An 18,039-nucleotide genomic window follows, 5' to 3' on the forward strand; every position below is an offset into this window, starting at 1 on the left:
TAAGGAAGGCGATCGTGCGCCTCTTTACTAATAAGATCTGGGTAGCAACCATCTTCAACACAGTCGCTGCCGCGTTTGCTGCCTCGAGTTACTGGTACTTTAAACCGAAGTATCTCGAAAGTCAGTTTCGAAAGAGCGCTTCTGATTCTAGTTACTACACAGGTATGTTTTCACTTTGTTTTTGAGAGAGAGAGAGAGAGAGAGAGAGAGAGAGAGAGAGAGCGAGCGAGCCAGCCCTCGACAATGACGTCATTAACATGCATACTGTGTGGTGTGGTGTGGAAAAGTAAAGAAACTCTGTACCTAACTGCTTTTTTTTTTCTTATTGTCCCATTTAACAAAAGATTCAATAATTAGTCAAGATTTTTATGCATTCCTCAGAGAAGTTCATCTTGAATGTGTCAAGTAAAACAAGGTTGCTAGGATTCATTTCGGTCCTTAAGTATCATCAATATATGTATTCTATTTTTTTTATCCTCTAACTTCTTGCTCACCTAATCATCCTCATTTACATCCACTATTAAGAGTAAAGACACTATACACACTAACTATACTGTGACAGCCTCTCAATCTCTCGTCTTGCCAACGTGTTCTCTCCTATTTTAAGCAACCCACAGTTTCCCAAACTTCCCAAACCAAGACCGGCCTCCACAAGACATTTGGCATTTCAGGCCTGGTAGCCTTCGTGTCCATGATATTCGGAACTGGCATCGGTGGAGTGGTCATGAGATGGATTCATCCCGGGCCGAGGTTTGTCGCTGGGTACAACATCTTCATCACGTGTGTGACCACGGCGAGCTACGTTCTCATGATGTTCGTCGGGTGTCCGAAACTTAACGTGACTGGTCCGATAGATGGGTGGGTATATCACGAGAAGGTGGTATATGCTATGCTGTTTTCTCTATAGGGTTTGCTTCCAGTTCCATGAAGAGAAGAGGAAAATATGTGTAAAGAAATGAATCAGTAACCATTCAGCTCAGTGCTTCTAACGTCCATTTGCGTAAAGGGAGCCAGATGTTGAAATTATTGAGGCTAATATATATAGCGTTTCTTGTCACACAGAAAAATATACTTATTTGGCTCGCTCTTGAAGGGAAATGACATCCCTGGCTTGTGGAGCAACGTTGACCTCTCTCTCTCTCTCTCTCTCTCTCTCTCTCTCTCTCTCTCTCTCTCTCTCTCTCTGTGTGTGTGTGTGTTTGTTAGTCCTATTAACTGGTTGGTTTCGCTTAAAACTCTTAATATAAAATAACAATGGGATTGTCGATGAAGAATTCTTCATAACAATAGGCCTGGAAATTAAATGAAGATTTGAAAAAAAAATATGACGCCTATTAGTAACGCAGAGATAAGGTAAAAGTCTCAAAAAGACATTCCATAGCCTACGAGAAAGAAAAAATAGTCACAGAGCCTGTCAATAAAAGGATGGGTGATACTGGCAAAATACCAGCAAGAATCCGTAGCCAAACGGGAATTACTTTAGCTCAGTGGAAGAGGGACCGCAATTATTCATGCAAAAGAGAACGATAAAGATAACACACGCAGACATACTCAATTATATATATATATATATATATATATATTATATATATATATATATATATATATATATCTATATATATATATATATACTACATACATACATACATACACGCGCGCGCACACACACACACACACACACACACACACACACACACACATATATATATATATATATATATATATATATATATATATATATATATATATATATATATATATATATATATAATGAAATTGTAATAGCCCCAATGCCCTCTTTACTTCCCAAATTCTTCGCTCGTGTTTTTGGATACGCTAGACACCACAAAGCTTGAGCTCCAACTTCAAAGAAATTTGATGAAATCATGATGTCCGACAGCGGGAAACGAACCCGCAACACCATAATCACGACGAGGTCACCTTGCCGACCTGACCACGAGAAGAATAAAAGTTTATACCCTCTCGTACATACATATACTTGTTGTTTTCAGATATACTATATTTATTAGAGCTGGAATAGACCCATACTCATCATCGTAGTCAAATGGGCAATCGTTTTTATTGCTTTTTAGGCTTACATATATATGTACTCAACTGGTAATTTTTACCATATGCATATGAAATTGTAATATCCAAAATGTCTAATAAATATATATCTGAAAGCGACAGGTATATGTATGTATGAGAGGGCATAGACTTTTAGCCTTCTCGTGGTCAGGTCGGCAAGGTGACCTCGTCGTGATTATGGTGTCGCGGGTTCGTTTCCCGTTACCGGACATCATGATTTCTTTACATTTCTTTGAAGTTGGAGCTCAAGGCTTTGTAGTGACAAGCGTCTCCAAAAACACGAGCAAAGAATTTGGGAAGTTAAGAGGGCATTGTGGCTATTAAAATTTCATAAGCATCAGATAAAAATGACCAGTAGATTCTACACACACACACACACACACACACACACACACACACACATATATATATATTATATATATTATTATATATATATATATATATATATATATATATTCACAGATGATATTGAACACTGAATTTAATTTACTTAAGAAATAACTTATAAATCATGATTGATAAGCGCATCAGCCCAGCCAGGAAATGAAGCCATCTTTTGATAGCCGAATGGACAGTGTCCAAACCAAAGTCCCAGGTTCGAATCAGCCATTAATTATGCATTTGGCAGTGAAAACTATTTTTCTTTTATTCTGAACCAACCCTTCTTATAAGAAACGGCTAAAAGTTTAAATATATATATATATATATATATATAATATATATATATATATATATATTGATCGATTTAATTTCTTTTCTAACAGCTCTGAAGCACCTTCATGTTCAGCAGGCTGCGGATGTTCCGACAGATTCACTCCTATGTGTTCCCAAGATGGCAGTACACTCTTCTACTCGCCATGCTATGCCGGGTGCACCCTTGCCAATACCTCAGCGAGTCCAATAGTTAGTTTACTGTTTTCCTTTTTTTTTTTTTTTTTTTTTTTTTTAAACTGTGGTTTACTTTAGTTTCAAAAGATTTTCTGTAATCCTTCCAGTTTATCTATACTGAATCCAACGTTCCCATAACATCTGACCGAGGATAAATTTACATCTTTATTTAATATTGATTAAATTTTTGTTTCGTCGCTGTAATTATCATGTAATTATAACAAGTATTTCATAAGATTACATATTCATTCACTGGAAATTCTATTTCTAATAACTGATCTCTTCTTTCTGAATTTCCTATTACCTTCAGTAACATCTTGCTAATGAATACCATATTCTCTGGAAGCTTGAATAGGATTCACCTTCTGAATATAATAATAATAATTAACATCAATCCATTTACCTTTTTGTGTCACTGATCTTACCAACAGGTTTACAGCAACTGCCTCTGCATCTCGAATGCTACAGACCCTCTGAATCAAGTTTTCTCTCAGGGAGATTCTACAGGCACTGTAAGTACACTTTCACTGTAAAGGGAGTTTGGAAGATTATTTCTTTAGGAAAGCTATGTCACCTCTTATTTCAGCCCGTAATGGTTATCATATTCTGGTTTTCGGCGCTTTATTGGCATAAATTGCGTTGTAATTTCGATTATAAATATTTAAGTCTCTCACTTATGAATATAGAAGTATAATGTATAATATACATACATACATATATATATATATATATATATATATATATATATATTATATATATATATATATTACATACATACATACATGCATGCATACACACTACGTGTATATGTAAGTATATTTTATATATATATATATATATATATATATATATATATATATATATTATATATAAATATATATATATATATATATATATATATATATATATATATATATATATATATATATATAATATATATATATAACTTCCACAACACGCCATATTCCCTAACAAGAGTGTTACTCCAGTAAAAAAAAAATGCACACACAAATAACAACGGTCCCTGTCACGTTCACACTTTACCCACTGAAAACCAACAAAATGTTATAAAAATCTGGAAGACTTTTTCAATAATTGTATATTATACGCAGTCAAAGAAGATGAAATCTAGACAACGAAGAGCGTTAATTACATAATAATAAAAATATTTTACTATTTTTTGCTCCTTAAGGATTCTCAGTTTTCCGTTGGCTACGGCATCAGTGGTTATTGTGAAGAACCCTGTAATCAATTCATCTACTTCATCGTCATCGAGACAGCGGTGAGAATTATTGAGTCAACGGCCAGGGTGGGAAACTCTATCATCTACATGAGGTAAAATTTCGTGTTCATGTGTGTGTATGTGTATAAGTGTGTGTGTGTTAGATATATATATATATATATATATATATATAATATATATATATATATATATATATATATAATATATATGTATACCTTGATCACGAAGTATATAAAACGTGATGCTAGTATAAATAAAGGTTTTTTGCCACGAAGAAAAAATGAAAAAGCGAGATAGCCGAGTACTTTCGGTCCTGTTCGGACCCTTTACTGAATGGTCCGAACAGGACCGAAAGTACTCGGCTATCTCGCTTTTTCATTTTTTCCTTCGTGGCAAAAAACCTTTATTTATATATGTATATATATACATATATATATATATATACATATATATATATGATCTCTTGAGTATAGCAAGCACAGAAGGGTGACCAAATCAATACTTTTAGTGAACCCATTGCGAAAATATGTAGCTTTCAAATTTGTCTGCCGCTGTCTGTTCTACTGTATAACACATCTCAAAGGCGTATCCCCTTCACTTACAGAACACTTTAGTAGATGTTTAACTTCATTGATCTGCAACAGGATGTGTCGTCACTACAATAAAACATGCCATAAGCACATGGCAGCAAGCTACCACCTGCATATCAGACATGTAAACTGGATAATCGTAAGAAGTGGTGGTTGAAAGCACCAATAAGCTGCTGACTTCTCTTCAACCTGTTTGAGATGTGTGAACGATAAGTTTTCGACGTGCGTTAATGACATGTTTTATTGTAATGTGGAGTGTGCCTACACTACAGGAAACAAGTCCTACACACTTGTTACCACCTCATCCCACACACATCACAATCAAGATGAAAACGTCATCGAATTATTGACAGTCCTAACCAGTGGGTCATAAATATCCAGCATTTGTCAAAAGTTCATTCTCCATTTATGGTCGTTGACTTATATTCTGCAAGAGATCTGTGCAATAAGTTGCCGGCATATTTTTGACGTGCATGACAAGTTGCCAACTTATGACATATGCATGACAAGTTCCAACTTGTGACATGTGCATGACAAGTTGCCAACTTGTGACATGTGCATGACAAGTTGCCAACTTGTGATATGTGCATGACAAGTTGCCAACTTATGACATGCGCATGACAAGTTGCTGAACCTGTTTATGACATGTGTGACAAGTTGCAAACACATTTATGACATATTTGTGACGTGTGCAACAAGCTGCCGACTTTATATGACATGTTTTCCTGTAGTGCGGACGACCGGTCTGTTCTTGTTGCAGGTGTACATCGGACGAAGATAAGAGCGTCTCCCTCGCTTTGATGACCGTCTTCCTGAGCGTCTTCTCCTTCATCCCGGCGCCCATTGTTATGGGGGCCATTGTTGGTATGTTAGAAATGCGTACTCTCTCTCTCTCTCTCTGCTTCATTCCTTCTTTTGTAGTGACATGAATGATATACCGCAGTCTTTCATCGGTCATAATATCATTCTCCATTTCTCAACATCTCAGTAACCTTTCTCTTTTTCATATTCTATACATCCTTCCCTTTATCGTCTTAATTTCCCTTTAATTGCGTTTCATCTTTTATTAATATCTCTTATCAATTCACGGGTGGCCAATAACCATACTCTTCTTCTCTTGCTCCTCCCTACTCATTCATTTTCTTTGCCACCTTTTATTAGTTTCCTTGATCAAATTTGCATTGCATATCTCTTATCCTCAGCTCATATTTTCTTCCTCATTCCTTTGCGTTAACTTTTCATTGTTTTCTTCCATTAACGAATTTATCAGACCCCTGTTGTTATGGTTGATTTACCCACGCATTTCTCCGCTCGGCAAATCTTTTCCCTTTCATCACAGTCTTGTAGAGATCCATTTGGTATTTTTTAATCCAATCTGTAAAGTCATCTGAAAGAGGTAGTGTTAGTGTCTTAGCAAATGCGTAAATCACATCAAGTAGTGAGGAAGCTATGTTCTCTCTCGTTCGCAGACTCCGCGTGTCTTGTGTGGGATAAGGCGTGCGGCACTTACGGGAACTGCTGGCTCTACGATTCCGACAGACTGCGATATATCATTCATCTGGTCCCGGCGGGTAAGTCTGTCTGTGTCGTGTCTTCGTATCAATAATGAGTTTGAACATCTTCATTAAAAGAGTTACTGTTATGAATGAAACTATATTTTTCTACGGTTCTATTTTACTCTCTTATCTAATGAAATATATATCTTCAGTTTCTTCTACCTTCCATCTGTTGCACCATGCAGGATAGATAGCCTGTTTCCTGAGGTGGACTTTTAATTACCTCATATCACAGACTAAATTTGCGATATTTCTTTGATCACTATTTTCTGCCGTGGCTAGTACTTGCTACAGTTCTACTTTAATTTTTATGAAGTTCTCATTTCCATTTTCAAATTTTTATTCATCGACCTTTCTGAATCTTTAATGTTCATCTGATGATTCGTATCATCCTCAGTAAGATACAGAAACAAATGCTACTCAGCTTTAAACAAATATTCAAACCAACCGATTTTTCAAGAGGAAGCCTCCAAGTCAACAGCATTTACTATATCAATTCATGGTTTATTTTTCTCCCAACAGGTTTGGTTCTCGTCTCCATTCTGGGAGACATCGTGGTCTACATATACAGCGAAGATCTCGATCTCTACGGGGAAAGAGAGAACATCCTAGACTTTGGGAAAAACCTGGCCGAACCACCAGAGAAAGTTTCACTGAACAAGGTGGAACTGGAGAAACGGGAAGAGGCGATATACGGAACAGACCAAAACCTGAAATAAAATCTGGAAAGATAGAGTTCGCCGGATTCCCGATATTTTCTGGCGAAATTCTCGGCTATTAAAAGTTCGGATTACGGAATTGGACAGAAGGCTGATTTCTCGTCTGCACCGCGGAAGAAGAAGAAAAAGAAGAAGAAGAAGAAGATATACGCCAAAAGGACTCAAAGTTCTCTTATGGTTACTGGACGGATTCTCGATTAAATTGTAAATTTCATTAGATATGGTCGGCATTCCCGCATTAATTATAAGGGAGCTGAACCAGACACTACGGTGTATACGGCCGAAATCTTTATGAAATCGTGTAATCTATGATAAAAAACGAAAAGCTAGACAACGAACGAAGGAAATGTTAAGGCATCTGAAACGAAGGGGCCAGGTGAACCATTTTATTAACTGGAGAGAAACTCCAGGTCGAACATTGTGAAGGTGTGTTCTTTAGGGACACCTGTGAACAGTGTATGTGACGGAGTGAAGGTGTCTAAGTGGAAATAATTTTAAGTATATTTGACAATATAGTCTCCATAGACGTATCGTTTCTGATACCTACTGTTAGATAGAGTCGTAGCCCGATTTACACTTGGACATAATCAAAGTTACAATGTCAAACCCAATAATTATTTTAATCATTACTTCCCTTCAAGACAGTTAACCTCTTAGGGAGGTAGGGCCATCGATCAGTGCACCTCACGTGGTGCACTGCTGGCATTACTTAGGCTCTTCTCGGCACCACAATCGCCCCCCACCCGCCAACCCCCTCCCCTACCTTCGGTCCTTAGCAGAAACCCTTTTCATTCTTTTTACTGCACATTTGTTTCCTATTTCTAAGGAACTCCATTTAAAAGCAACGCTTATCAGACCTTCTAGAGAATCTGAATTTTCCTCAAAAACGCGAATCGATTAAGAGACACGAAAGCACTTATGCCACGTACTCGATGCGCATATATATATATATATTATATATATATATATATATATATATATATATATATATATAGACATAAAGTTATTTCAGAGCCAACTGTCACATGAAAGTCGTCTCAACTTGCAAAGTTGATTAACATTCAAACGCCACAATTCCTATCCACTTGAATATAACCTACCAAGAGTGATTTCAAAAGTATATAAACACTATAAACGAAACAAAAATAAGAAAGCGAACCATTCGAACAAAAACAGCTAAAGAAGGACATTACCACAAAGTACGTCTAGTCTCTCTCTCTCTCTCTCTCTCTCTCTCTCTCTCTCTCTCTCTCTCTCTCTCTGGAGAAAGCAAACCGAGGAATCATACGAATTTATGACCTTTCTTCCCGCGGGGCAGTATCGTCAATATGCAGAGAGCCTCTGCGACCATAAATATGCTCCGGATCCAACTTTAGAACCTCAACAAAACTCGCGTTAGAGCCACTTCATCATGGGACTCTCTCGGAAGAGGATACGATCTGGTGCCAAGTCGAACTTCGACATGAATTTCAAGAAAAGGGAACGGCGAGATGTTTTGGTTTGGGCGTTAATTATTTATAAACGCTACGCCCCTGATGATACCTTTTAAACCAGTGCTTTATTAGTATTACTATTTTTTTTGTCATGCTTAGCGAATTCTTTGTGGAGGTTTGCAGTGTAATGTGCGTATGATATTATGCTTGTATATAAACTACCGTATAAAAGAACGAAAACCATAATAAAAAATATCTAAGTTCCTAAAAAGGCCTTGAAATTTAAGCATTAAATCCGTGCAAACACATTCCTGAAAAGAAAAAGAAAGAAAAGGGTCTCTGTATTGTGTCACTCTCTCGCTACTACAGACGCAACATCTCTTACAAACTCACTCACTGGATATAATTAAACTTTTTAGCATAATGAACAAATCTTGCCTAAATTCTCGAAGCTCTTGAGAACTTAATCAACTCGAAGTTTTCGTCCTGAAGATTTGTCGGGAAATCTTCGGGAGGTCCCACGTGAAAGAATTGCAAATCTGACGTCAACGAGAGAGAAGTTGGTGGTTTTCTTCAATTGAATTTGAGCTTTCATGAAACTGTTGTTTTATTATAATAATAATAATATATTTAGAATAATAATAATGATTTATTCCTCTTATTATTATTAATTTATTTCTGCTAAACCTTCGCCACTCGCTGTTTAAGGCCTTGTCAACTATACACCTTCATGACATGGAACTGTATGCGGGGGCCTCTTCTTCCGTAAGCTCTATTATATTTCAAGAATTTTCTTATAGTCTCTACCGCCACTATCAGTAAAAGAGGCTGACAGTCTCTCTCTCTCTCTCTCTCTCTCTCTCTCTCTCTCTCTCTCTCTCTCTCTCTCTCTCACTGAAATTCCAGATGTCTCGAGCGGTCATTAAGGCTCAAGACGTCGCCTTTTGGTGAAATTCACTTCACTTTTTTCTCTCCGTTGTAACGCAAAACGTTATACATGTTAACCTCTGTTGTAGTTGCGCACGAGAAGGGGGAAAACATATAGAATTACGGGGAAAGGAGCCCCCTCTTGAATTTCTCTTACGTTTTCTGAGAATTTCTGTTTTATTTCCAGTGGTGAGTCGAGTCTGGCATTGAGTTAACGAGTACCATCTACAGTTTCTATACGGACGAAAATAATAAGATTCTCTCGCACACACGAAGGAAAACTTTCTTTTCGAGTACTGCAACCCCCCCTCCACCCCCTCCCTCTCTCTCTCTCTCTTCTCTCTCTCTCTCTCTCTCTCTCTCTCTATTAGCAGTGGGAAGCACACTGATAAGGGTACTGCAACTGGCTGTAAGGCTAACTCTGTTTTGTCAACGTTCTTTAAACGATTGTGAATGTTTCTGAGCTAAAATGAAACTAACTCCGATTTACATATTTACAACTCTCCCTATGTTATAAGCCTTTCAGTGACATCTCCAAATTATCGTTGTTATTATTTTATACCATACATCCCTGCACCTATGAAAAAAACCTACCCTTGATTCATACTAATTATAATGAAAGAAACCGAAAAGGAATTAATGAACAGCCTATATCAAAAAATTAATTCACGAAATCCCGTTTTCCTTGACCTGTATAAAAAAAATACCCATTACAGAAGGAAAAGGTCACAGAAAGCTCAGAGTTAATAATGTGAGGTCGCTCGTCCTAATCAATGTTATTTACACTATCATCATGTAATTTATCGGAGAGATCCCATAAGGGCGAAAAATGAAAGGGATGGTATTTTGTGGGTTGTGTCACTATTCGATTTCATAGTGAAGGACCCTCCGAGTCACTCGAAAAGGATAACCTATTTAGATGGCTAACGTATTCTCTCTCTCTCTCTCTCTCTCTCTCTCTCTCTCTCTCTCGTAAGAGTTGCACCGAAATGTCAAAAGTTTAATAGTTCTGTATTTGAGGCTTTATTTTGCGCGTTTTCCTTCCATCTCTTTTCACGCCTGGTTATCCTCTTCTGCAGTTTCTTTATAAAGATACTGCTGTTTTTGCACATTAATAATAATAATAATACTTCAGCCCGCAGTCAGGCAGCCAATCATAAAGCAGCTCCCCATTCACTAGTCAATGAAAAGGCAGTGGCACGAAGCCCCCCAACCCCCACCTGCACCGCCACAGTAAAAGCAGATGGACTCACCCTCTCACTTCAGTCTATTACCCACCTCCGCCTAAGAGGATGTCTGAAGTTTTTCACACGAAACGTCGCGGTCCAACAAAAAGAATAGAAAAGAATAGAATTTAATATCAATTCTACCTGCAATAAACTCTACGGGACATACCCGAAAATATGACTATCACCACTGAAATTTTTTACCAATACAAATCCAATCGGCTTTGATTATTACATACTAATTGAAATATGTCAACCTTCGGTGCGTTGCTCATCAGTTTAAGCAACAATGAGAAAACAATAATTAGAAAAATAGAGAAGAACCTTTATAAAATTAATGCAGCTGAGGCAGCAATCACTTTTAATAAAACATGTTTAAAAGAGGGTTTACTTCCAGCATACAATAATAATAATAATAATAATAATAATAATAAGAGACTTATATTTACAGACAGAATTCATGCATAACCGGAAGTTTTATTAATATATATATACTATGTATATAAGTCATATCACATTACTGTGATTCATATACATATATCGAGCTACAATGTCCTTTAATATCTAATTCACTCTACCTCGGAATTAATATATTTTCATATATGCTTAACCGAAGGGGAATTTTTTTTCCTCGATAATAGATTTGCCTGGTCGCGGTGGTGGGGTAGGTAAAAGCTTCACTGACGTTCCTGGATTTGAATGTCCTGGGTTCGCGCCCAGAACCAGGCAAATCTATTATCGAGAAAAAAAATTCCCCTTCGGTTAAGCATATATGAAAATATATTAATTCCAAGGTAGAGCGAATTAGATATTAAAGGACATTGTAGCTCGATATATATACTATGTATATATATAATTTCCCTTCTTCACAACTTCAGAAATACGATGAATTAATCATGACACATACCTCTCTACCACACCATCTTCATCACACTCCAGTAATCGAAAGTAACGTACCTAAAAAATAAATAAATAAAAAAGTTAGACTAATTAGGTTAAGAATACTAGATACAGAAAACAAGACAATATATTCTTACATCATGTACGTGACAAGACCACCAAAGGAAAGTTTTCCGCTTCACGCACTTGTGATATAAAGCAAACTACGAGATTCTAATCTAACTTAGGTCAGAAATCCAAATAATTTGGCTGCATATTTCAACTGGCTGTAGTTGCTCAGTCATTAAGAGTGGTTAGCTTTTCACACTTAGCTGTAGTACATGAATGAAGATTACATAAAACCAATAACACAAGACATAGAGCTTTTAACCTTGAAAAGACACTGCACGTGTACATAAAAAAGGGGTCCTAAATATATGGTCCTCAACATCTTGAAAGCGACAGAGCACGTACAAAATAGAGGTGAAAGGTTTCAGAGTGTGTGTGTGTGTGAACACTAATTGTTTTCGATGGGATGCTAATGAGCCTTCAGTGTAGGTGTATGAAGCAGCTTATGTTGTGGGGAAAAAATGCTGCACTGCCTTTCAAGGATGAATAAGACAGTGATCACTGTCTTGTCTTTTCTCTGGTAGACAGACATTCCTGTTAACACAGATTTTGCAGTCTACTTCTGACCTTCTAATATTTCTGCCACTGAGCGTGTGTGTGTGTGTTTTTGTTTTTGTTTTTTTTCAAGAGGAAGTTCCTTAGCCTTTCGCTATATAAATTCCTATACAACAGTGGACCTACAGCTTAGTATAGGAAGGCTGCGGACTTAACGCCTTTCTCGAAGATGACTTGGACGTAGCTTTAGTACCAAATGACTCGATATCTTCCCTGGTCGTCTTTTCTTGCCGAGGGGGGGCCAGATTTGCTGAACAGCAGCACCAATATGCAGTACATGAGCCTCGCAGTCCAACTTTTAAGTTCCAGAGGTCCTCACGCCGTTGGAATGTGGAAACGTCTCCCTGAGGATATTGTACAATGAGGACTTCAAAAGTTGATCGAAGATGCAATGCATTACTGCCCCAAAAGAATTCACCTCGTACTTCTGTCATTCTCCTCCTCCTGTACTTCTTATTATCTTCTGTCATTTCTTTCAAATGAACAACTTATTTAATGGAAGCTTGAATTTCAAGTCAATGGCCTGTCTGGGCTAGGTCCACATGAATAGCGTTCATCTTCTATAAAATAATAGATAATAATAATTAGTTGAAGCTAAGCACCCGTACACGAGTATTTTTAGGCCCAGGGATAATTACGTACGACTTCTAACAAGAAAGAAAAGAGCAACCTCAAAAACCACAAATAGCTCACTGCGTAAAAAAAAGGGAAAAATAATAACCTCATGACGGAGCTAATTCGAGGAAGAAAGGCGACGAAGAAGAAGAAATACCACAAGGCATAAACAATCCGGCTGTCACGTGGACCAGAATCAAGTAGTCTATAATCTACTCGGCAGAGGGTTTAACCACGAAATTCTTGGGAAGGTCACTGCTGGCCGACTAGTTCGTTCCATGCTGATAGTGACCCACATTCAGCATCTGTATTCGCGGCATCAAGGAAAAAATGAAAACAAAACTTTTAAAAGGATTGGACCCTCACATGTCACTGAATTCAGAGAGTTACGCGAGAATTCGTCATTATTTTTTGGTGCAAACCTGTATACAGACATCTGCAAGCTCATGATGAAAGACCATTTCTTGAGCTGTTTCGTGATGGTATACTAATCCATATGCAAAACCGACAGCCTGAGTGTGCGTGTGTGTAAAATATATGTCTGTATAGTATGTATGTATGTATATATATATATATATATATATATATATATATATATATATATATATATATATATATATATATATACACACACACGAAAGTGACATGAGATTTGTAATGACTATTTTTCTTGGCGATCACAAGTAAAGATGAATGACTGCAGTCATTTAAGGGAACCGAGAGAGAGAGAGAGAGAGAAGCAGCGGCGTGGTGGCAAAGCTCCATAAAGATGCAAATACTGTCGTGAGAGGTGATGTCCAAGCTGACGAGATACCTGCCCCGTCCCTCGCCAACTCTCTTCAACAACTAATTCCGATCAGACACGCGAAGGGGATTAAAGACTACATTATGATCCTGACAGACTAATCGTCGTGGAATATCCCTGATGAGTGGCCCACGTAGCACAGCCTCGAAGTAGGAGGAGGAGATTATGCTCGATCAGTGGGATCAGAATCCGTCTTTCGAACGGGGAAAAAACACAAGACTTGTCTGTTAGACTTGCTACGTTACCGACGTCTTCTAAAACACCCAGATTCATTATGCGTCACGTGATGAGAGGTTATAAATAATTGCTTGGTCAATAGTGGTCACAGGCCCCCTTTCCCTCACCCCTCTGACCTGGAGAACTATTCAGGAGAGTAAAAGAATAAAAAATCGTTTAATCCTAATGCGGGTGAAATGGGCCATGATGAATCACATGGAGAAATTCCTAGCCTGATTTTTTCCCTCATCAAGACAAACGACAGGCTCAGAATTGATGTATTGGCTCTTACGGGTAAGTAAGGAAGGAAGGAACCGTTACTGAGATGGTGTGTGATGTGAATCGATCAATCAATCAGCCACTTTAAGTCTTGGGAATGCACCGTGATTTATTGCTGTAGTTTCGGAAATTCCGTGGTAGCTTATCACCACTCCATGCAAAGCCCTTTTCCTACAAAAATAAAGGAAACGCTAGTGAAACAAATGCGTTACACAGACATAATAATAATAATAATAATAATAATAATAATAATAATAATAATAATAATAATAATTATTATTATTATTATTATTATTATTATTATTATTATTATTATTCAAAAGATCACCCCTGCGTGTACTTTCCTCAACCAGTCAACACAACATCAATCTTTAACAGTCTGAACACTTTGTCATTCAAAATAAATTTAGTTTATATCTCAGTTACCCCAACATTTCTCACGTCTTGGAAATCCACTTTTCCTCTTCCTGAAGATTTTCCCTGGACTCAAAATTACATCCTGCAAGAATCTTATTCAGAGGTTCATCCTGCCGCTCAATTCTCTTCGAGCCAACAAGGAAGAGCAAAGGAAAGGGGTAAGAGAAAATGAAAGATTTTGAGAGATTCTGTCTCCAGTTCCTCCAGTTTTTCTTCAGCTGGGTCGTAATCACTTGGAGGGCATAGGAATGGGGTTTTATTGTTTACGTCGGAGGACACATTTTCTCTATCTAATTTGTAATAATTTATTTTATTTTATATCCTTTGTAGGATTTTGATAAGGGAAAGGGAATGTATTTTCTTTCATGTATGTATGTATATATATATATATATATATATATATATATATAGTATATGTATATATATATATATATATATATATATATAATGTATATATATATATATATATTTATATATATATAATATATATATCTTAACCCCCTTTTATTAAAACTACACAAATTGGAAACCTTTACCTGTTGTCAATGGTGCCCTCTGTCTGCAAACATGTCATTAGGCTATTAAGATCACGTAAGTACAAAATTATACTATTTATTACCCAAAGCAGATGAATATAAAATAGAACAAAACGATTAACAAGTCATAGTGACAAAAACCCAAATCTGCCCACAAAGAAAACTAGTAGGTTATCATTCTATCCTCCAGACTAAGAATTCACTCCCAGACCCAGAATGTCAATAGATTCATTGTATTAGTCAGGTTAGAGAATCCCGTCTCTAATACCATGGAATAGAACCCATCTGTAATAAAGATAATAATGGATAAAAGATACACTTCACACATCACTCTTTTCAAAGTAATTTAAGTAAAAGAATGTATTTCACACTTCTCTCTCTTTTCAAAGGTAACGGTTTTCTAAGTCTTACAAAATATGTGCCATACCTTTTAGATGGGGTTTTCTCTCCCGACACCTGGCGTTTACCAAATTGACCGCTTTCATCTCACCAAAAGGAATGTGACTTTGGCAAGTGCCCTGGTCGATTAGACCTGTATCATCCGTACAAACGAATGTACATGCTTGACGACAAGACGAGCAGTCTCTCGATTACGTACCAAATTCCTTCACTCAAGAAAGCTGCCCCTACAGCTCAGCCTGTCTCCAAGCAAGACATGATATGTGATTCACTAACATTACACACTTGTAAGATTATATATATATATATATATATATATATATATATATATATATATATATATATATATATATATATATATATATATATATATATATATATACACACACACACACAACACACACACACACACACATGAAGGACAAGTGACAAGGAGACAAACCAGTTGCTAGGAATGATAGCATTTATTGCCTACTTGTTTCGTAACCTCTAGTTACATCATCAGGGCTGAAATAAATCGGACAAACGAGTTCAAATAAATATCACATAAGTAGAACACATAGGCAATAATTATGTATCATTCCTAGCAACTGTTTGTCTCCTTATCACTTGTCTTTCACGTATGTTTTGGCCCTCATTGTATGCATATATAATATAATATATTCTGTATGTATATATACATATGTATATATATATATATATATATATATATATATATATATTATATCTACTATATATATACTGTATATATATATTTCTATAGTAGGGGAAATATCATGTCTTTCTATTTTTTTTCCATCTTTTACGTAGTTTTACGAAGTTTTAAATTACCGAAAATCATGGCTTGACCAAAATATGCAATTACAAGCGAGTAAAAACTAAGACAAAAAATAAAATTAACTAAAATTAAAAAATAACGTAATCAGATTTCGAAATATTCAAAGTGCAAATTTATCAAGAGATAATATGCAATTTTCAATAGACATTACGTCAAACTGAACATTACACATAAAGTTAATTTGGGTGGAAATAACAAAGAAAGTTTGAAAATCAATCACAAACATCTCCGATTCACACAATAAGGATTTTTCATTAAACTTTAAAAGAACCTTTTCCATCTTTTCCGTCCCGTTGATGTCATTCCTCGATCAGAAAGCTTTCTTTTTTTATTTTCATTTTTCTTTATTTTTTAATCTCCACACTGTGGAAAGGTCGACTAATCCCGCAAAACTCCACGTCTGAAATCTCCCAGATGAAAATGAAAATGAAAAAAGAAAATGGATGAAAGTGGAAAGTAAGAAAAAATGACAACAGCAAAAGATAAATGCAATATTCCATACGCCAGGGGTCTCTCTCTCTCTCTCTCTCTCAATCTCAACATGCAAAGAAGTTCTATCATTTTTTTCACATACGTAATATTTTTGCATGGCTTGGAAACCACTAGTACTCTGAAAAAATTATGAATATTTATATATATATATATGATATATATCTATATATATATATATATATATATATCATATGTATATATAATGTACATAATTTTCTTGTAAACAATAAAAAATATTAAAAAGTAAATTTATTTCAACCTACTATTGTCAATTAAGTTCTTTTCTTATTGTAGGAATTTCATGTATGATATACAACTTGTCAATAATGGTCTGACTATTTCATCTTTTGATATGTTAATTGAGTAAAAAAAAATTTACATATGAATTTAAATTCTTTTGGTGAGACCACAAACTTAACACAGGAGAATATAGACAGATTTTTGTTTTGTTTTGTCATCGGTACATATTCATTTCAGTAAAGAACTTTTAGTTTTTTTGTTTGTTTGTTTGCATGGTGTTTTTACGTTGCATGGAACCAGTGGTTATTCAGAAACGGGACCAACGGCTTTACGTGACTTCCGAACCACGTCGAGAGTGAACTTCTATCACCAGAAATACACAATCTCTAACACCTCAATGGAATGCCTCAGAATCGAACTCGCGGCCTCCGAGGTGGCAGGTCAAGACCATACCGATCACACCACTTTTTTTTAGTTTTTTACTCATTAAAAAGTAGAATAATTAAAAGCGGTACATTCACACATACATCATATATATATATATATATAATATATATATATATATATATATATATATATATATATATATATATATATATAAAGATAAATGCCATGAAGGAAAAATAAACGAAGGAGTCTGCGAGATCTTTCGGCTTAAAAGCCCTTTACTGAAGCAGATACTGGCATTTATCTTTATTTATGGATTTATCACGTTCCTAACTTTCGTGATTCTGTTATACATATATATATATATATATATATATATGTGTGTGTGTGTGTGTGTGTGTGTGTGTGTGTGTGTGTGTGTGTAGCACATTCATATGCGATTCTACATTTGTGGCGTAGTGCATTTGTGCAGCAGAAAATCATTGTTTGCAAAATAATATCCCAGTGATCATTTGTACGTACAGTAAAATGGTAGTTGGACGTAGAAACATTTCCATTTATTATTGTCAGCAAAATAATGAA

The 18,039-nt window shown here is 36.0% G+C and overlaps 1 protein-coding gene across 1 annotated transcript in view; it reads left to right on the forward strand.

Moving 5' to 3' along the window:
• LOC135225252 (solute carrier organic anion transporter family member 74D-like) overlaps window positions 1-7,326 on the forward strand; it is a 28,561-nt gene extending 21,235 nt beyond the window's left edge. The window contains exons 8-15 of the mRNA XM_064264586.1: window positions 1-162; window positions 672-858; window positions 2,853-2,991; window positions 3,408-3,488; window positions 4,169-4,311; window positions 5,570-5,673; window positions 6,279-6,380; window positions 6,888-7,326. The exon at window positions 1-162 is cut by the window's left edge and continues 3 nt beyond it. Of these exons, the coding sequence (XP_064120656.1) occupies window positions 1-162; window positions 672-858; window positions 2,853-2,991; window positions 3,408-3,488; window positions 4,169-4,311; window positions 5,570-5,673; window positions 6,279-6,380; window positions 6,888-7,084 (1,115 nt within the window). The 3' untranslated portion in view covers window positions 7,085-7,326. The remainder of the gene's footprint in view (window positions 163-671; window positions 859-2,852; window positions 2,992-3,407; window positions 3,489-4,168; window positions 4,312-5,569; window positions 5,674-6,278; window positions 6,381-6,887) is intronic.
• Window positions 7,327-18,039: the final 10,713 nt, after the last annotated feature.

The sequence above is a fragment of the Macrobrachium nipponense genome, chromosome 20, assembly GCF_015104395.2.
Source record: "Macrobrachium nipponense isolate FS-2020 chromosome 20, ASM1510439v2, whole genome shotgun sequence".
Classification (NCBI taxonomy): domain Eukaryota; kingdom Metazoa; phylum Arthropoda; class Malacostraca; order Decapoda; family Palaemonidae; genus Macrobrachium; species Macrobrachium nipponense.